Source organism: Calliopsis andreniformis, chromosome 6 (genome assembly GCF_051401765.1).
Source record: "Calliopsis andreniformis isolate RMS-2024a chromosome 6, iyCalAndr_principal, whole genome shotgun sequence".
Taxonomy (NCBI): Eukaryota; Metazoa; Arthropoda; class Insecta; order Hymenoptera; family Andrenidae; genus Calliopsis; species Calliopsis andreniformis.
The window spans coordinates 21,900,724-21,921,070 of NC_135067.1; the positions used below are offsets into that span (position 1 = coordinate 21,900,724).

Sequence of the window (20,347 nt, forward strand, 5' to 3'; positions counted from 1 at the left end):
TACAATTTTTCATAACTATTGTTTATACATCTCTGGTTACTCTAACCGAGTTTTGCGAGGTATATTACCTTTTCTTTGTATTCATTCTTGTATGCGTACCAGACGTCAATTTGTAATAAACATCGTTGTTAAATATTTTACGCATAAAAAAAATCTTGTTTATTCATTTTATATATCTATATATAAATTACTGTATTCATCATAATATGGAATCCGACTTTGAAAGAATTTTGCTACAATCAAGAACTGCTATATGATAACTTGACGTAATATATATGTCTACAGTTATTTAGTAACACAGTAACACGTCATTCATAGCCGTCATAGTGTCGGAACGAACGAACGAAGACGTGTCTCATGACGTAGATTGCAATCTTGTGAATTTTTTTGCATACGATTTCATAGCGGTTTTGTTCTTTCTTATCAATAACTGTGAAGAAACGTTTAGTAATATTATCAATAAAGATAATCGTTAATATTTGTGTATTTTGTACCGCTAAATCTCAGTTCAAAAATGGCTTTTGTGTCGCCTATGCCCAGTCGGGAATTCCTCTGGGATGTTTTTCAAAGGTAATTCAAAAATTATCTCAATAACAATCATTAATTTAAATAATTTATCGTGTATTAATATAAAATGTCATTCTATGTGAATTGCGTAATGTTTCATCAATGGTTTTATTGAAATGATAAATTATTCGCTCGTGGAGGTTACCGTTAATTACACGTCATTTTTGCACATTTTTTTATCGTGAATGATATGAGTTTTGATACAGTTATTAGTACTGAAGCTATTTGATTGTTTGTTAACCGTTTAAAAAACTGTATGACAAATAATTATGGTTAAAATTAATAAAGGGTACATATATATGTATTAATTAAATTTTTTTGTTAATGATGTTTCTTCTCTATTATTTGTTAGAGTGGATAAAGACAGATCTGGTGCAATTACTGCAGATGAATTGCAACAAGCTTTATCAAATGGAACTTGGACACCATTTAATCCAGAAACTGTTCGATTAATGATTGGTAAATATTTTACTGTTAGTAATTTTAAATGACCATGTAAATTAGAATAATTTTTTTGGCACTGATGTTACAAAAATTAGTAGTAATGCATTTAGTAATAGAAAATTGTAGATATATCTGCACATAATGTCCAAATAAATTTGCATGGTCCTTCATAATTATTAATACATTTTTACTTCATTTGATTCATGCAGGTATGTTTGACATTGACAAAAATAATCCTGCTTCTCCAGGTATGTTTGATAAAAATCAGACAGGAACAGTTAGTTTTGAAGAGTTTGGAGCTTTGTGGAAATATGTAACTGATTGGCAGAACTGCTTCCGATCTTTTGATCGAGACAACAGTGGAAATATTGATCGAAACGAGTTGAAGACTGCACTTATAAATTTTGGATACAGACTATCAGATCAAATTATAGATACTTTAATACGTAAATATGATCGGGCTGGCCGTGGAACTATATATTTTGATGATTTTATCCAATGCTGTGTGGTATTATATGTAAGCATAAATCCATACATACACAATATAGTCAAAATTATATTGTGTATATTATTTAATAAAAACTTGCACCTTTTTCAGACTCTAACGGCTGCTTTTAGGCAATTAGACACAGATTTGGATGGTGTAATTACAATACATTATGAACAATTCTTGGGTATGGTATTCAACCTTAAAATATAAGATACACCAATATTTTGTTAGAACTGCTCTTGCCTATTCTGAAGCCACATTATTTGTAGCATAAACAGTATATCAATCTTTGATGCCAAAACTGGGAATTTCAAAATATTTCCAAAAATTTTCACTCTAAATCTGAGATCTTATAATGTATAACTTGTTTATATATTTAAATGTTGTAATGAATATCTAAACCACATTCCTAAGGAAATAGATATAAATGATTAAGCTTGGGCATGAATAGTATGTCTATTTAGTCCTTGTACTTGTTCATTGTTAAAAAAAACAAACCTATTGCATGTTGCTTAATTATTTATTAAGCAAACTATTAAAGAAATATTTAACTAAAAAATACTATGGACAGTATGAAATGCTTAAATTGAAAAAAAATATATGATTGCACCTATCTTAAATTTTTATAAACAAAACACTTTTCTATATAGTATACATTATATTATTAAGTTCAGAATATTGAATACTTTGTATAATAAAAAACAGAAGTCAATTACAAGAATGTTAAAAGTGATATCCTATTTAGTTAAGTATTCCTTTTACCACAATACATTACTCAAAAAATGATATTCCATAGCTTATAAGGTGAATCAAGGAATCTAAACTTTTAAATTAGCCTGACTGTGCTAACTTCAAATATGAGCGTGTGCATATTACTTTACTTATGTAAACAATCTATTTCTATATTTTACTATTGCTATTAAATTGGTGATAAAAAAAATATATATTTTAAATTAATATACATGCATTCATTCCTTCCTAAAATATGGCTATCCTACATCTAGTTTTTTACTACCGGAATAAAGCAATACATACCAAGAACGCGATCACAAACGCAATCATCTTGTTTATCAAATTAGAAAAAACAATACAACAAATCACTCGCACTACTTCCACGTAATATTTATGATAAAGATGTTTAGAAATAAAGAATACTTTTTTATTAAATTGTAATCACGAGTATAAAACATGTCATAAAAGAGTTGCAATCTTATTTTAAATTGAACCGATAGTGTTATGAGTGATGTAAAGAGGGCTAGGCAGTTTGGTACAAAAAATGTATTGAAGGGTAAATCTATGACATACCTTATCAATGACTAATTAAAATTAAATTAGAATTGATAAAAAACGCGAATAATAAAATTTAAAAAACAGATACATTATCTAATATATTTGAATCACATAAATCGTTTTAGGGATTACAATTACATTATAAATAAAAAAATAGATTCATAGGATTACATACAGACATGAAATTCTGAACAATGCTTTTAGTTTGTATAGTTAAATCATTCTACACTTTGACACACAGATGCACATTTGTTACACACATATATATGTGTATGTCGTTTTCAATTGAGATGTTTTTACCACGATAGTATTATTCGCTTATGTTTTCGGTGCAACGTTTCTAGCAGTTTCTTTGTGGGATTAACAACTTTTGGACAGTGAATGATGACGGACGGTACAAGTAACGAGGCTTGTACAACTTTTAGCACGATATCAGGCAAGTTCTTGAATTCCTGTTAAAGTTTTACAGGTGACACCGGCCACTAGAGGTTAGATGTCTCTGAGCGTAATGAGCGTTTTTCAATAAAGAAACTCCGTAAAAACAATTTACTCTATTTAAATCCAACATTAATACTGTGTATAAATTTTTACATCCATAAAACCTGTTAATAAAGACTATTTTAGGTGGGAATGTTATTCGGAAATTATAAAGGTGACCTTAAAATTATGAATATTTCGCTATTCTAATATATACCACGCGGTCAAAAGCTATAGTTCGTTTCATATTCACATACAGTTTTGTACACATACAATATGATATTTCATAAAATTTAAATAAAATATGAATGAAAAAGATTGAAAAACACATAAAACATATTTTACAGTCTCTTCCAAGGCAGAATCATGTATAGCTGGCCCCCTTGTTCTATATTCAACGGCACAAGCATGGACAGCTCAGTTTCATCGCAGTCTCATGGGTGCCAGGATATCAGAGTCATCGGATGAGGAAGATCTTTCTAACTATCAGTTCGAAGATGACTTGGAGTACCTTAGGTCATTGGATCCTAAGGAGTGGAAAGATCAAGATCATTATGCTGTATTGGGATTGAAAAAACTCAGGCACAGAGCGACCGAAGATATTATAAAAAGGGCTTGTACGTAAAGAAAGTTCAAAGTATACTCTGTAAAGGAATGTAGGTGTTATCTCGTTCACTGTCTTGCTTGAAGCTCTGATTAACGCCGTTGAGGAGTATTTGTTATGTGACTTACAGATAAGCAGAAAATCCTCAAGCATCATCCGGATAAACGTAAGGCACTAGGTGAGGAGATCCGGCCAGATGATGACTATTTCACTTGCATTACACGTGCCTGGGAAACTCTGGGTAGTTCAACCAAAAGACGAAGTTACGACAGCGTGGACCCTTATTTCAACGACGATTTACCTGATGAAAAAGACTGTAAAAATGACTTTTACACAGTAATGGGAAAGGCGTTCAAAGAGAATGCTAGATGGTCTCTAAAACAGCCAGTGCCGCGCTTAGGCGGACCAGATACCCCCAGGGACAAAGTGGAAAAGTTTTATTCATTTTGGTATGAGTTTGATTCATGGCGCGAATACTCTTACTTGGACGAGGAGGACAAAGAAAGTGGTCAAGAGTAAGTATATAAAAATAAATTTCAATAATATGATTCTTATACTTGTCAGAACTAATTAGAATTGTTTATCTAGTCGGGATATGCGTAAATGGATCGAGAAGAAGAACAAAGCTACGCGAGCAAAGCGAAAGAAAGAAGAAATGGCACGCATACGTTCTTTGGTTGATATGGCCTATAATATAGATCCTAGGATAAAGAAGTTCCAACAGGAGGATAAAGACAAGAAAACAGCGGTAAAGAAAGCAAAGCAGGAAGCGGCGAAAGCGAGGCAGCAAGAGGAGGAGAGAATAGCAAGAGATGCAGCCGAAAAGGAAAGGCTAGAAAAGGAAAAACGTGAGAATGAAGAGAAAGCAAAACTAGATGCTTTGAAACAAGAAAGAGAGGCACAGAAAAAGGCGCTTCGCAAGGAAAGGAAAGCTCTAAGAGATTTCTGTAAAGCAAATAATTATTTCGCGGAAAATGCGGCAGAAAATATTAGGCATATGGAAAGTGTAGAAAAGATTTGTGAACTTTTCAAATTAATTCAACTGGAAGAGGCTTTGAAAAAATTGCAGACAGAAGGCAGACCCGCGTTTCTCAATCTCGTGGAAGAAACCGAAAAGAAGATCGAAGCAGAACGTAGGGCCGGTGTTCTTCCAAGTGATTCTCGAAATACGCCAGAAAAACAAGTGAAATCCAGTGCAGCTCCGTGGAGCGAGAACGATCTACAGCTTTTAATAAAGGCCGTAAATTTGTTTCCAGCTGGGACGAATCAACGATGGGAAATAGTTGCCAATTTTATTAACCAACATAGTAGTTCTTCCGCAGGTGTGATACGCGACGCAAAAGAGGTTCTTGCCAAAGCTAAGGATTTACAGTCCACAGACTTCAGCAAATCTACTTTAAAGGAACAAGCGAACAAGAAAGCATTCGATAACTTCGTCGCGGAAAAGAAAACCAAGGAATCGGTCGAGGATCGAATGCCAGCGGTTACGGAGCGTTTAGATCATCCTATATCGAACGGTGTTGCTGAACAAAAAGATGCTAAAAAAGAACCACAGCCGTGGACCCCAGCGGAGCAGAAGCTGTTGGAGCAAGCCTTAAAAACTTATCCCACAACCGTGCCCGATAGGTGGGACCAAATTGCAGCGTGCATACCAACTAGAACGAAAAAAGAGTGCATGAGGAGGTATAAGGTATGTTTAAAAAGAACAAGTACTGTAAAGTATGTGTTTTTCTCTAGAAATGTCATGGATATGATTGCGTTGTAGGAGCTGGTTGAACTGGTCAAGGCGAAGAAGGCAGCGCAAGTGATGAAATAATATTTGTCTGTTCTTAACTCGAAGATTTTTTCTAAGTTATTAAGCTCGGATTCAGACGATCTTGTGAATCATTTCGGGTAGGAGAACATTCATTCAGTTTGAAAGACGAAGTTAACTCGAACTTTAGCTTTCATCGGAAACACCAGCTATTGTACATATCTGTGCCTTGCTTTAGCTTGTACGTGCACAGTTCATAAAAGTTCTCTAGGAATTTTCTGCTGTTTATGCGCGAAAAAAATTGCAGCACCCTAGTGACTATATATGCATTCGTGGCAATCGTTAATCATGATGGAGGAGTCATCTTTTCTAGAGGCTCAAGTTAACATTTACGGGAATAAATCTTTTTTTTCACGGATTCCTTTAGCGGTCGAACGATTAAGATACTTCATGTAAGTAATGTAAAATACGTCATCACAGGAAATGCAGTCGAGAACAAAACGTACACGTACTATCTACTTTATAAATAAAGAACGATATTTCAAAATGGCGTGTCATTTTGAGAATACCATGAAATCAGAATCGTGAAATGTTTGAAATCCTTATATTTTAATTTGACACATTTTTGACAACATTAACAACAACAATTTTTCGTGTTAGATTTTTTTTTTGTTTCATTTCTATTTAGCAGATCCGTCCATGCAGTTCCTTCGTCGCTCGCGCCAGCCTCGTTCATATACAAACTCAGAACCGCATGCACATTCGCGCGTATAGAACATTTGAACGTTTCTGCGCTAAACATTTCGCTTTACCAAAATGTCGTTTTATGTTCCTGGTTTTTGATGGACGTGAAAAATACGTCGAACAAAAAGTGATCGACCTGTTCGAATAAACGAAAGCAAGTAGTTATCCGGGAACGTAGATTTAACGATATATCTTCCTTTGATGCGTCGATCGATCGATCGGTCAGCCTCCGTTTTGTTCTCACCGGCCAAACATTTTCATTGGCTTTTGTGTTTCTTGTAAGAGCTATCACATACAATTTTATTTTTAACTGTGAATCATCAGGTAATATTAATCGATCGATCGACTTTTACAATCGCGAATGACAAAAAAAGAAGGAAAGAAAGTGGTTGCGAGTCAGTTTCAGAATCTCGACTTATTTGGTCGTGTCTTTCGGCAATTCCTTTGCTGTAAGAAATACAAATACGGAGTCACCTTTGTTCCACGTCTCACTCTAGATCCAACACATTTACCAACTTTCTGCATGCGTTAAACATATTTCTTCTCACGAATACAAGGTGCCCCAAAGTAGAAAGTAAAAAGCCATTTCAAAAAATGAAAATGAAATTGGAACTTGTGGATACGAAAGTTTTTTCTGTATGAAGCATTCATTTTGAAGAGAATTGGTTTCGAAAATACGCGGAGTTGAACAAGAAAGAAAAGTTTTTGGGAATGAATGAAGCAAGGGGAGTAGAAATCGAAAAAAAAGAAAGAAAACGGCAGTATATATCGTGTGCGTGTCTGTTGGTTGTGCATCGGGGGCATTTCTAAACTGTAAAATTTCTAACGCACTAACGAGAATCGTGAACGTGCGCAGCGGTACTCGTTTCTTTCTTCTTCGACGAGATACACAGCGCACTGACTGGTCCTGCAACCGGAGCATGTTCCCCGACATTTGAAAACATTTACAAACGCGCATCTTCGAGCGTAATTGTTGAAATTCGATTGTTCTTCGAGCTACTTAGTTACGTTCCTTCTACATTCATTCGCGCGACGGTAACAAACTTATCTGATAACGAAGATAAGGAAAAAGAAATGGAAAATGAATGCGCCACTCTTCGTCTTTGTAGTAGCGTTGGTAGGAGACTTTTTTGTCAGCGTTCTCGTACAAACAAGGGTTCCATTCGCGCGAATATCGTTCAACGGTAGCAATAATAGAATGTTGCGATAAAAGCAAGCGGTGCGAGTAGTGTGTGTGAGAGTCTAAGCTGTGCTTCGAGATCGGTGGTAGATGACGTTTATAAAATTTTCGATAAGTTGGAGGTCAGTGTTCTTGACACAAATATTCTCACGAGTTGTGCATAAAATCTTGTACATTATTTATTTTTTTTCATGTCGATTTACTTTGCCCATTCCATACTGAATAAATTGCCCCTCTGTTGCAGCAATGACATAACTCCAAAAACCATGATTTTTAGGGAAATGACATAGTGTCGCCATTTAATGCAAAATCTGTTTTTTTTTTATATTCATAACTCAAAAAGAGCTAATCTTTTAAATATATCATTGATGCAGCAAATGAGCGAAATGTATTGAGTCGCTAATTAAACGAAACCACAAGTACAGTTTCAAGGAGTTAACTCATTCTGTGCGTAACGAAATGGAGTAATCATATGAATCCATTTAGGTGTCTGATTTCCATTAAAACATCGCTTCCAGCACCACATGTGTCCTCACATTACGATCCACCGATCTCCAATTACGAATCGTCAATGTAATTTTAGTATTTTAGCGATCGCTCATCAGAGAACTGTCACGTTTCCGATAGTTGTCAGTCTCACAGCATAGAAAATGTTGGTCTCTCTAAACACGTCTACAATTAAACACTTAAGAGACGCGAAAACGCAGTGCGTTTGGAATTGTTACGATTTTAAAAGGTATCAATTGTTCCTTCTATGTATATCCTACGATATTCGGTGTAAACGTCGCTTCGCAATAGTATAAAAAGACCGCTATAGACAAACACGTAATCATTAGAAAGACGTTGGAATAAAAATGAATACGAAAGGTTGAGTACAGTGTATACAAGTAGCATCGTCAGGACGATTGTACGAAATATCAGATCGCGACTCGTCTGTCGACGATTGAGCATCGCTCACTGGTGAATTTAGTTTCGGGTCTCTTTTCGCCTGGTTCTCACACACACCACACGCACCACTTTGCAATTGTGACTTCAACCAAACATTCAAGGACGTAAATGTTGATTTGTTCGCTTACTTCTTTACTAAACACAAAGGCATTCGATTATTACGCAAAACATGCCACTTTGTTTACTTTCACAACAGAAGTAAACATTTCCTTAATTCATTCACATAATTTAATCGAATACCTTTGTAGTTCTACCTTCGTTTAAGTCTTTTAATAGGGAAGCGCATCCTTATACCCTAAAAGAATGCAATTACCGCTCAAAAATCAGGCGTCACTTAATTCTTGTATCTGGAAGAAAATTGACGAAGATCGTTTCGGTGTAACACCGACGAGAAATTTGTGACTCTATAGTAATAGCTGACGCCAGATTTTTGATCAGCAATTTGCATAGGATAAGGTTTGTGGTAACGTGTTGGGATCCACCGAGGTCGACAAGAAACGCAAGAGGGGGACCATAGAAAGACTAACACGTTTGCGAGAAGGGGAAATAAGACAGCTCGATAATCGAAAAAACGCGACGAGGGAGGAGCTCCGGGGAACGTGGTTCTGAAAATATTCTCGATGAAAATTATTGTCGACGTCGTTTCAAGGTACACGAGAGAGATTTCGCGACGAATGCTTCGTTCGATTACTTCCGCAACGTGTTTCCCATCAAACGTTCGCAAACCCGTCACTCGCGTCTCGAAAAACTCCGAAATAAAGAACAGCCAAAGTCGATCGACCGATGATCACCTTCGAATCGGTTTTTCCTACCACTCTGTACGAGTCACACGTTAAATCAACATGGAAGCCAATTCGAAGTCACTCGCGCGCGATTTCAATACGCGGAACGAAGTAACTCGGAGTCGCTGCTGGACGTTCTTGGTTTCTCCTTCTTGCAGTCACTGCTTTACGATTGTACTCGAAAATGACCAAGGTATCGCGTTATCGCGAGGTCGCAACGCGATCAGACGAAGAAATCGAAGATTGCGCGACGCCTGTGAAGAAAAGGTTCGTACACCAGGTTTCATTCGTTTTGCGGACAAAGTTTGTGCGTGGAAGGGAACGACTGCCACTCCCGTGATCGATTTCTTTAGTCGAGAATTGCGTAGGAAAATCTTCGGGTAGACGCGTGCTCTTCCTCTCTTTCTCTCCCTTTCACGCTAATTCAGTTTTCTCGCATACGCGCTCATGTCTCGCATACACACGCGCGCTCCTCTTGCAACTATAAGAATATATATATACGTGTCGAAATTTCGTTCCGGGGCGCAATTTGTAAAAATCGAGTCTAAAAGGGGAGAGGGTAATTGGGTGAGTAAAATCGTCAGAGCGTTCAATAGAAAAGATCAGTGTCGGTGAACGATTCGCGCGAGTGGTAAACGCTTCCAAAGTTAGACTAACGAGAGTCGATGGAGTAACGATACTGGATCTTCCACACGGAAAACGAGATTATTCGTTAATGTAATATCTCTTTTAAGGTGGAATGGATTATACAGTCAGTTGGGTAAAATACATTCAGCGACTTTACAATCGATTTGAGCGTAAAGGAAATATTACGCGGTTCAACACGTTCACAGTCCACCAACAGGGTAATGGTCACCACAAGGTTCACCTCTAGATTTAAAAAATCGATACAAGTTTGAAAAAATGATTAATAGAAGACAATACACCATTCCCAAGATCTAGACAGGATCAGAAATCATTGTTGAAATTGTCCTGACCCCCATATGGGTCATGGGACTCTGAATGTGCTAATAGTTCCCTCTCGTTTTCTGTTTGTCAGATCGCGTACAGTGGCCGAAACGTGACGTCGAGCACGAACGAGTGTACCCGATGAATAAATTCTCATTTAGGTGGATCCGTAGGAATATACACGTATCTCTATAAGTGCCGTTCGATCATTACGGTAGATCGTCCGACGATCGCGTCAATCGCAGCCAAAAAGAAAACGCGTCGCGTGCTCAGCTGGCCGATCGTGCGTAGACTCAACCTAGACTATAGAAACGAATCTCGTAGTCTCTGCGCTCTTATCGGCCGTTCATCCTCGCGCAACGTATATGTACAATTACATACGAATAATAGTAATAATATCTATAATATCCGTTACAAGTATCGTAGCGTATACATTCAACACGCAACTTGCTCCGTAATTCGCGGCAAATGGTACTTCGTCTAAGTTGATAAAAGTCTCTTCTCTGGTCCGAAAGAAGTTACAGATACTTAGGCACTTGTTATATCTCATCTAGAATCCACATCGTACGAAGAGCAATATAACGAGTTCGATTTCGTTATCCTAATAAACCGGTAGTCGGAGGAATAAGTGTTTACGATAAGAATGAGAGCGATAGGTAAAATCGTTCCGGATGGATTCCTCTCCATTTCATTCATCCCTTGCTCCGATCAAGTGGATCGCGCATTTAATAATCGCCGTCCTAAAAGGACTCGATTCCGTCCGAATCTCCCTCGAAGCCTCGCAGTGGCCGCGCGAAATACAAAAACAACCCGAGCCGGGTACGAAAGACCAGTGGATGCATCGGTAGTTGCTCTCGTTGCTTTATTGCTTGCATCATCCCCTATTTTTCCGCCTCGAAATCCTCCTTGAGTCTTCTCGGAAGAGTCTTCCCCGCGATACTATGTTCGCTGTCTCACGCGCAGAGAACACGTAGAAAAAACGCCGTGTCGTTGCTTTGCGCCAATAGGGAGGCAGATCCTGGAAATATCCCTGTCGGTCCGATCGTTGGACGATTTTCATCCAGTCGACGGCTTCCTCGAGCAGCAGCGCCTAGAAGTCGCTGCACAGAGGCGTTCTCGTCGGAACGACTGGGCAACGGAACTAGGAAAGCGATCAATGGGTCAGCGATCGTGTCGCTAAGAGGGTGGAGGCTGCTGTTGCGTGGATAGCTGCGATGCTGTTGCTGGTCCGCCGCGGTAATACGACTGATACTGCCGCGGACCGGGCGGCTGTTGCTCCTGCAGGGGCTGGTAGCCGATTCCTGTCGGCTGTTGGCTCTGATGGAACGGTGGCATCCACTGCTGGTCCGCGCCCTGCTGCAGCTGGTACGTCAGCGGCTGACCGCGACGTTCCTGGAGGAGCAACTGGTGCGCCGCCCGATCCATCTCCTCGCGGGTCATGTCCAACGCCTCTTGCATCTCTCGAGACGTGTACCTCACGAACTCGGGGTCACAGTACTTGCCCAGTCCTTGCTCCACGAGAACCTGAGTCAATTAACGCGTGGTTTATATGGATTCTAGAAAGCAAAGGTCGCGATCGAGGCGAAGACTGGGTCAACTCGATCTGCGACTTTTAGGAAGGGGTTGCACCGCTGCGGAAACAGGATAAACGATTTTTTTCTCGTTAACTCTTTGACAATCTTGTACAAGCTAAACTGTCAGAGTTAAGTAGAAAAAGGTTGTATTTCGCAGACACACGATGCAACTCCTTAATTTCTCTTGAATGCTCACCCGACCGACGAGACTCTCCGCGCTCCCGATCACCTCGAAGTTCGGCTTCCGATCTGCAGGGCTTCCCGGCAGGCTGTGGGACAGGCGCTCTGCGCCGATGCTTCCGTTACTCTCTCCGGCCCAGGAAACTGACGAACGAGGAGAGGCGTGAAGGGATTAAGCTCGTCGCGTACGCTCTGCCTCTACGAGTCTCGACAGCGAATCGTGCCACATCGAGCGTTGCGTGGGTTAGTTCAAGCAACTCACTGAACAACTATTAGCCGAAATGTCTGGGCAGAACGCATGCTCCGAACGAGAGTGCGCACATGCGATACACACGGATTCCACTCACATTTCGCGTCTCTGTGTGTTGCGGTCATGCGGCAAATAAAAGGTAGCTGCTTGCGGGTGCGAGTTTGAGTAGGCGTGCGTGCAAAAAAAGAGCAACTAAAACGGTGAGACAAAAGCTGGGTTTGTTTCGTCTGAAAGCTGGTTGCTCGTTTACGCAGATCGAGTGTCTTGGGAGTCGAGTCGAAAGCTTTGGATCCGGTTCGATTCGAAGACACTGGACGCGAGTAAACGCGCGACTCGATCGCATCTTGGTGGGGTTCGAGTCTTTGGCACGGGCTCGGCCGAGATCCGGTGAGTGTCGTTGAACGCCTTTGCGTGAGGGGTTAGAGGTGAGTGTTGTCGAGAGTTGGGTGGCGACAGGCGTGGATCGAGCGAACGACGAAGCATTGGTTCGAGGGTTAGTCACCTCTGCCGTGGTAAGAGGCCCGATGCGAGAGACAGGAGGAGCAGACGCGGCAGGGACGCGAGTCGACGTCGGCGAGGAAGCCAGCGACGGCGATCGCCTGCGTCTGGGCGAGCTTCAGGCCATTGGCGACGGTTCGCGCGACCCCTGTGCTCGCGGAGGTGGTCGAGCTGCTCGACTGACACCCGCCGCCGCTCGCGTCGCGTTTCCTGAAGCTCGGGGGTGCCGACTTGCCGGCCAGCGGATCGCGTCGACCACGAGCACGGGACCGAGACGCCACGGCGAACTCCTGCCTCGTGGATCCTCCTCGGCTTCTGACCTTCTCCGAGCTGCTCCAACCGCTAGACCCTCCGGACACGACGGACCCGCTCAACTCGCTTCCCGCTGACGAGTCCACATCTTCACGATCTACGACTGCCGTGTATTCAGCCGATACCGCGTTTTAACCATCCCTTATCGTCCCTTTCAACCTATCTCGCCTCTGGACCGCGTCTCTCGCGACTTAAGTATCCCTTACACGGTGGAACTTCTTTCGAATCATACAGTCGAGCAAGTTTCACCGTGAAAGGTGCAGAGAATACTTTACTCTGCATTCGTGCAACCTCGTTCAGTGCACTCTTTCACTTTCTGGATTCGGTAGCTGACAGCTAACGAGGTAAGAGATTTGTCGACAGTTATCGACTCTTTGGTCCTCTTTCCGATGCTTTAAGGTTGTCATACACTTATCCATAACAGCACAGCAGCAGCACACGAGTGTTTAACTCAAACAGAATTGCCAGAGAATACCTGGTCGATTCATCCAAACAATTCCAAACATTTCACGATCTCTAAATAAAATAAAAAATATTCTACAACAGGTGAAGGAAGAGAGTGTACTTCCCCTCTTCACCAGGAATTCTCTAGCAACCTTGACGTCAAATCTAATTGTGTGCCCTATCCGTAACAGTGTCGGTACTGTGTTGTTCTGATAAATTGTACGACAACCTACATTAAAAAAGCAATCGATAAACGGGAGGCGAGATAACTCTGACGCGGGATGAAGATATCGAAAGAAAAAGAGACAGAGAAGTAGAAGTAGAAGCAGAAGAGAGAGATAGAGAGACAGAGAGTGAAAGTATAGAAGAAGAAAAGTAGAGAAGTAGAGAGAAGACAGAGAGAGAAAGTGGTGATCGTACCGTGATTACTCCAGACGGCACAATCGACGCAGCAGCCCCGTGTCGGGTAGGAATAGTAACAGCGCGTCCCGTTGGAGGATGAACCAGGGCTTGAGCTGGTCGTGGCGGTGGATGTGTTCGTACTCGACGTGCTTGTGCACGTGGCGATCGACGGCGTACCGCTGCCGGACTTGCTGGACGATAGTTGCGCAGGGTGCGGGATGCCGGTGCTCGGGGCATTGGACGGGGGTGGGTTCCTTCGGGGTGGTGGCGTCGGTGGGGTCAGCTGCCGCTCGATTCCGTCCTGAAGACTGCTTCGAGCAACCGCGGTGACGACGACGCGCGCGCGCACGTCGCGAGGACGCAGAGAAAACGGGCAAAAACCACTTTCTTAGTTTGTTAGCGGACCCACCACAGGTGCAAACCCTCGCCGCGTCCTCGAGAACCTCGTGCAGCCGCACCTCTTCTCCTGTCTAAGCTGCCACGAGGCGCCCGACGATGTCGCGGAGTTGAGAAGCGCACGAGTCAGCCAGAAATCGTACCGCGGTGAAAGTAAGGGACGAAGAATAACGTCATGCAATATCTGCGCGTTTAGTACGCGTAACCTTGCGAACTCCTCGTCGGTTCTCAACTATTTTAACGATTATCGCGCCCTTGATGCTTCGAATCGCGGAGAGAGCCCCGCTCGGCCGTGAATGGGACCCTCTCGATCGATTAAACTCGACGAGATCGTCGAGGTCCGGTTGGTTAGTGGTTAGGCATGCAAGCGCCACAAGCGAGAAACGCTATTGGATCAAGTAAAAGCAAACTATTGAAAATCTCATAGCCCTAACTTGTCTTACCATATTCGCTATTCGGATGTAGATAGTTACCGCTACCTGGACCACTGAAACGTACGACAGTAAGCAGAAGACCGTGGATTCATGTGAGAAATCGCAAAGGTTCGCGCGAGAATCGCTTATTCGTTTCTCTTTCTCTTTCCCTACCAATTTTTACCGTAGTACGCGTGTTTTCGGTACGAGACCTAATAAAGGCAAATGTAGACTTTGATTATAAATATCGGCTAGCGAATTCTACTTACTCGACCACTTTGTACGAGGGAAGGCAGGACTGCTGTTGGACGGGATTCCCAAACATAGCCAACGGTCTCAGAGGAATGTTCTCCTCTATGCCCGTCAACTTTTGATCTATTCCCATTTGGTTCATCGCACTGTCGCTAAGACCACTGGACAAATTGAAAACATCTCACGTCAGACTTTCATTTCGACCACCTTTCACAAACTGCTGTTGTTAAGAATGTTGAGACTAACCCAGCTACGTTTGGCACGACTTGATGGGACCTTGCTGTGATTTGATTCGGCGCGTCATGCCCTGTTCTGTGAAGCGAGGAGTACGGTAGGAAGTCTATGGAATTAGTTGGCGAAGCCTACGAACATGTATCGTCGATAATCCTTCCGAACTTCTACAAATATTCTGTAAATATTATGACAGGATGTTTACCTTGGTTGTAGAGTTGACTTTGAGCGACCTTGCCCTATTGAAGCCATGATGCCCTTTCCTCATACTCGACCAAACACTGCCAAAGAGTGAATGGTTTCTCTATAAAAGGAACGCATTGAAAAATTAATCACAGGCCCCTGAATTGTATAAATATTACGTATAAAATTTCGTAGATGTATACCCTGTGCATAGGCTCTGGATTATCATCGAGAAGTTCCTCTAAGTTCCCAGAAATTGCTCTCTTTAGCTCAGGACCAGCTTCGTGAAGTGTTCTTAGACCAGCCTATGAGAAAATTACCATAGTTAAAAATGCAATAATTGAATGAATTTTGTCTCGAAATATTACCTGAAGTGTGACAGTGTTGTGGCAATCCTTATCACCGTCTTTCATTTCCTGCTCCTTGCGTTTCTTGAACCTTCGGAAGTAGTCCTGAATCAGGAAGGTCGCGTAGAATTTGCCAACAGTGACTTCGTCGTCAACTAAAAGAATAATCTCGTCAGAAATACGTTTTAAAATAAACCACTGAATAGAAACGTCTAAAAGTAATACCTCCAGGTGGTGGAACTACTTGATCCAAAAGTTTTGGACTAGTCCTTTTCCATATCTTTTTGATCACTGCTCGGAGTTCGGTATTAGCGTCGTCAATGTTTCCCTCGGTTTTGATTCGCAAAGAGGTCCTCACCACGGCAAACAAAGTCGCGTTAAACAAGACCGTACCGTCACTGTTCAAAGGCATGTTCATGGAAACCAGCCTCTGAAAATGTTCACAATTAAAATATAAGAAAATACCGTTAAATAGTAAAGAACTTGGTGGATACTGACTTTACACGCGACTCGATGAGGGCAGAGTTTACCGAATCCTAGAGGCGGCGATATCTTTCTGAGAAGAGTGACCACGTCAAGGTGCTTGATACGACCTTTCGCGTCGGGATCGTACTCGGACCAGAGACGAATAAATTCGTCCAAATGGTGGGGACCGAGGATCGACCAATCCCTCGTCAAGTAATCGAAATTGTCCATAATAACAGCCACGAAGAGATTGATAATCTGAAAGGGGAGCAATCAAGTGTTTGTGAAGCTAGAGAAGTTAATAGAGAGAAGGTAATTTTTGGATCACTTACAAGGAACGAGCATAAAACGTAGAAAGATATAAAGTAGGGAAATGCAATGTCGGATCCGCAACCATTGTAATTGTTGGCCTCGTCACTGTGTTGATCGCACATCACTACACCTGGCTGCGCCGAACAGTCCATCATAATTTCTTGCCAAGCTTCGCCTGTGTCGATACCGATACATTTAACGCGATGCTGCAAAATTAAGGAATTTTCACGCAAGACGTACCTGTGGCCGATCGAAACAGCACCAACACCGCTTGCGGAAAGGATTGAAAATTATTGTTCCGGTTTATCGACGTTTCATCGTCTATCGCGATTTTTCCAAACACCTACGAGAGGAATATTCTTCGTTACGAGTTGTGTATTTACAAAGAAATTTCTTTCCTTGTCTCTAAATCATCTAATCGCTTACCTGCATACCTATGACGGCGTAAATAAAAAAGAGCATTATTATAAGTAGAGCTACGTAGGGCAGAGCTTGGAAAGACTTAATGAAAGTCCAAAGAAGCGTCCTGATGCCTTCCCCTCTGCTCAGCAGCTTTACCAATCGCATCACTCGGAACAGTCGGAAAAAGTTAATGGAAATGATGGACGATCCGGGCTGAAAATTCCAGAGTTCTTATAGAGACCATGTTTGACTCTTTCTGCGAGTCTCTCTTACGAAATGTCGAGGAACTTACGTTCACTTCCGAGTAAACGATATCGATGAAACTTCCCAGGACGATAATGAAATCGAACACGTTCCAAGCGTCACCGAAATAGTTCTGCGAGCAATGGAACGTATTTCAAATTGTTTTGGATTAAGAAAAGACCATAATTTTGTAGGAAAAATTGTACCTTAAACCGAAAGGCAGCCAGCTTGAAGATGAATTCCAGAGCAAATACCGCAGTAAAGATCATATTGAGGACGTCTAGCGCCTCCGTGTAAATCTCCGGCTGCTGGTAGAATTTCATCGCTAACGTGACCGTGTTGATCATGATTAATGTAAAAATGGTGTACTCGAATGGCTGAGAGGTGACGAACCACCAGACTTTATATTGTATTCGATGCTTTGGTATGTATCGTCGCACTGGTTTCGCCTTTAGCGCGAACTCGATGCAATTTCGCTGTGAAATCAATTTCAGATACATAGATATATTCACATATCACGAACTTTATGTAAATCGAAAGGATCGAGTCTCTTCCCTCACCTGATTCTTGTCGAGCTCGCAGTTTTTGTACTCTTGTTCACCCTCGTTCTGGAAAGTGACAATAACGAAACCAACGAAGATGTTCACCATGAAGAATGCTATGATAATGATGTAAATGATGTAGTACGCGGCCACTATCGGCCGAAAATTATGAATTGGTCCATGATCCTCCTTGTTAGAGTCGATTGAAAAGTCTAGCAATCTGTTGGGAGAGAAAACTCTAAGCGATGCGTATCGATTCTTCGACAGCTTTCTTTTTGTAGGGTTTCTCAACGCAAACATTTATGTCGAGGGATTTAATATATTATTTCTGCGGCTTGTGTGGATCGAGCTTGGTCACAACGCGAGTTTACTTACGATGGCCAGCCCTCGAACGTCGACACGGTAAACAGTGTGAGCATCGCTTTAGCTACATCGTCGAAATGAAAGCGATTCTGACCCCAGGTCCTTTCCTTCATCACTGGTTTATTGATGTTACCGTTCTCGAATTCGAGGTACGTACCCCTGAAAATAATAGTGACAATGGTCCACATCTACTTTTAACGACTAACTATTCATCTTATCGGATCGCTAGTATTTACGGTGTAACTTACTGACAGTCATCCTTAGTCATTTTCGATGCATCCGTACAATAGAAAAATTTTCCCTATATAACATAAAAAGAACATTAATGGAGAGCGCGCGATTGTGAAGCCGACACTGGCTTCGTGTAGCGTTGCAAAGCTCATCGATACTCTGTGTATCCGATTTCAGGTGCTGGATAATTGTTACCAATAGAACGTGAAGTTAAATTGAAAATCAGACACAGAGAGTATCGGCGAAGCTCGTGTATAGAACAAGAAACAGCGTATCGTTAATTGGCCATTCCGTTGCAAGAACAAAGTGAGTAGCAGCGAGCGATCGAGCAAAGTAAAGGAAAGATGAAAGAACAAAACTGGAAAGTAACAGAAAGGAAGAAACATCATTCCGTTCAGCGTGCACATATATGATACATGTAAATATGTACAGAGTAGGCCGTAGATGTAGGCTATCTGATCTGGCCTACGTCGATCGAGCGAGTTCCTTTTCAATTACTCCTCGCGCAACAATTTCCTCGTGAATCATGAAGATATCTCACCGCTCCGAACGTCTCCTCGCCGGGACACGATAACTTTCGGTACAGTCGAAGGTGACATCGTAATTTTAGATTAGAAAGAAATACATCGAGTTGGAAACGCTTTAGCCACGAGGAAATTTGTCTGCGCGAATAAATTGCCCAAGTACGAGTTGTTCGTTCGAATGGAAAAGGAAGTTGGCGTCGTCAGGTGGACAGTTACAACTCGAGATTTTACGAGATAGCTTCTCCGCTTGATAGCTTCGACAGAGGTCCATTGGAAAGCCATTCGAGTGCGAGTTTTCGGCGAAACGCAAGCGATTGGTCATCGTTGCGCAGGGCGTTCCCCAAATCTTTAATCGTCCTTTATCTCTGGAAAAACTGTAACGAGTGGGATGGATGGGACACCCCATACACGCGATAAATGCGTCGATAATTCGTCGTTCACGACATTCGCTAACTTTCTTCGATCCATAATTGCTTGCAAGTGAAAAAGCACAGGCGTCGCTCCTAACACGTCTCGAGTCAAAATACATGTACATAGCTTCCTCTCGATGAGATGGATCCTTTGCTAGCAAAACACGCGATCAACCTTTTACGGATCGACGCACATTTCGAAGAGCAAGAATGCTTTGCGATCTTGAATAGGAATCTCTGAAAAGACACGGAGTGCAGCGTGGGTTTCCTGACCATCTGTTTTGCCTCCCTTTCGACGGGATGGATTCCATATTGCATAGGTGTAGGATGCTTGATCTTTGGTTCGTTAGTAGCCAGAACAACGTTCACGGTTAATGCAAATGTAAATTGGCAATGGAAGAACAGGGAGCGAACACCATGCACCACCTTTCTTTCTACTCGTGCGAACCGTAACCGCGAGACTCGAACTTCGAACTTGCTAAAAACTTGCTTTCGCAGTCGCGTGTGCATTCCTTTCTACGCTATCGTGCGTTCGAACGCTACGTGTGAGTCAGCCAGGTGTCTAGAAGAGTCAGCGTGTAAGCGAAACACTTTGGAAGCTAATGTAACTGTCTACGAACTATGTGTACGTTTCGTGCTTAGGATCTGGTTTCGCGAAACCACCCAGCTCTCGAGACATGGAAAAACGAGGCTTCTCGACAAGCTGAACCACTAAGTGAATTACGCGACGCCGTGCAGCTTCTTGAGGAGCGTTTTTTGAAGAGCTCGAGTGTCTTTCGAGGGGAAAATGTAGCTCTGTTAGGTTTCAATAACGCGTTATTAAAGAATACGAATGACAGAGCGGAATATTAATACATTGTGGACGGTATGGTGTCCAAACTATGATTCAAACTAAGACAAATTTGGGCTTGAAGTGTGTCTGACTTCACTCATTCTACTGGCATCGCTGCGCTTGAACACAAGCCGCTAGTGAAATGAGTTTCCAATTATGTCTGACTTGACTTATTCTACTAGCACCAATACGCCTGAATACAGACCGTCAGTAGAATGAGTATCCTAGTCAGACGCATTTCACCTTGCCTTTTAAGCGTACATTTAACAATTAATAATTCTAAAACGAAGCTTCTGCCTCAAACACAACTTTAA

General features: G+C 41.8%; 3 protein-coding genes across 7 annotated transcripts in view; 2 read left to right on the plus strand and 1 right to left on the minus strand.

Moving 5' to 3' along the window:
• Window positions 1–341: 341 nt before the first annotated feature.
• Window positions 342–1,943, plus strand: Alg-2 (Apoptosis-linked gene-2). 2 transcript variants are annotated; one of them, XM_076380814.1, is made up of 4 exons: window positions 342–570; window positions 920–1,026; window positions 1,221–1,528; window positions 1,610–1,943. In XM_076380814.1, the coding sequence occupies exons 1-4, from the start codon at window positions 515–517 to the stop codon at window positions 1,709–1,711; spliced, it is 573 nt and encodes a 190-aa protein (XP_076236929.1). In that variant the 5' UTR covers window positions 342–514; the 3' UTR covers window positions 1,712–1,943. The 2 variants fall into 2 exon arrangements, with proteins under 2 accessions (XP_076236929.1, XP_076236930.1); XM_076380815.1 differs by having other exon boundaries at window positions 343–570; window positions 1,260–1,528.
• A 1,147-nt stretch (window positions 1,944–3,090) lies between these two features.
• LOC143181053 (dnaJ homolog subfamily C member 2) lies at window positions 3,091–6,176 on the plus strand. 2 transcript variants are annotated; one of them, XM_076381243.1, is made up of 5 exons: window positions 3,091–3,227; window positions 3,616–3,885; window positions 4,003–4,387; window positions 4,461–5,562; window positions 5,638–6,176. In XM_076381243.1, exons 1-5 carry the CDS (start codon window positions 3,173–3,175, stop codon window positions 5,686–5,688), a joined length of 1,863 nt encoding a protein of 620 aa, XP_076237358.1. In that variant the 5' UTR covers window positions 3,091–3,172; the 3' UTR covers window positions 5,689–6,176. The 2 variants fall into 2 exon arrangements, with proteins under 2 accessions (XP_076237358.1, XP_076237359.1); XM_076381244.1 differs by having other exon boundaries at window positions 3,126–3,443.
• Window positions 6,177–11,403: 5,227 nt separating this feature from the next.
• Window positions 11,404–20,347, minus strand: part of Ca-alpha1d (Ca[2+]-channel protein alpha[[1]] subunit D) — a 29,239-nt gene continuing 20,295 nt past the window's right edge. Inside the window, exons 24-42 of one of the 3 annotated variants that reach the window (XM_076381242.1) lie at window positions 18,285–18,337; window positions 18,049–18,195; window positions 17,692–17,893; window positions 17,338–17,607; window positions 17,181–17,264; window positions 16,913–17,101; window positions 16,727–16,829; window positions 16,507–16,661; window positions 16,208–16,432; window positions 15,935–16,139; window positions 15,731–15,864; window positions 15,566–15,667; window positions 15,385–15,483; window positions 15,195–15,310; window positions 14,966–15,109; window positions 13,906–14,195; window positions 12,734–13,144; window positions 11,998–12,125; window positions 11,404–11,751 (exon numbers count right to left, since the gene is read on the minus strand). In XM_076381242.1, the coding sequence (XP_076237357.1) occupies window positions 11,404–11,751; window positions 11,998–12,125; window positions 12,734–13,144; window positions 13,906–14,195; window positions 14,966–15,109; window positions 15,195–15,310; window positions 15,385–15,483; window positions 15,566–15,667; window positions 15,731–15,864; window positions 15,935–16,139; window positions 16,208–16,432; window positions 16,507–16,661; window positions 16,727–16,829; window positions 16,913–17,101; window positions 17,181–17,264; window positions 17,338–17,607; window positions 17,692–17,893; window positions 18,049–18,195; window positions 18,285–18,337 (3,405 nt within the window). Of the gene's footprint in view, window positions 11,752–11,997; window positions 12,126–12,733; window positions 13,145–13,905; window positions 14,196–14,726; window positions 14,771–14,965; window positions 15,110–15,194; window positions 15,311–15,384; window positions 15,484–15,565; window positions 15,668–15,730; window positions 15,865–15,934; window positions 16,140–16,207; window positions 16,433–16,506; window positions 16,662–16,726; window positions 16,830–16,912; window positions 17,102–17,180; window positions 17,265–17,337; window positions 17,608–17,691; window positions 17,894–18,048; window positions 18,196–18,284; window positions 18,338–20,347 lie in introns of all 3 variants that reach the window. The other 2 variants (XM_076381241.1, XM_076381240.1) reach the window with 2 other exon arrangements.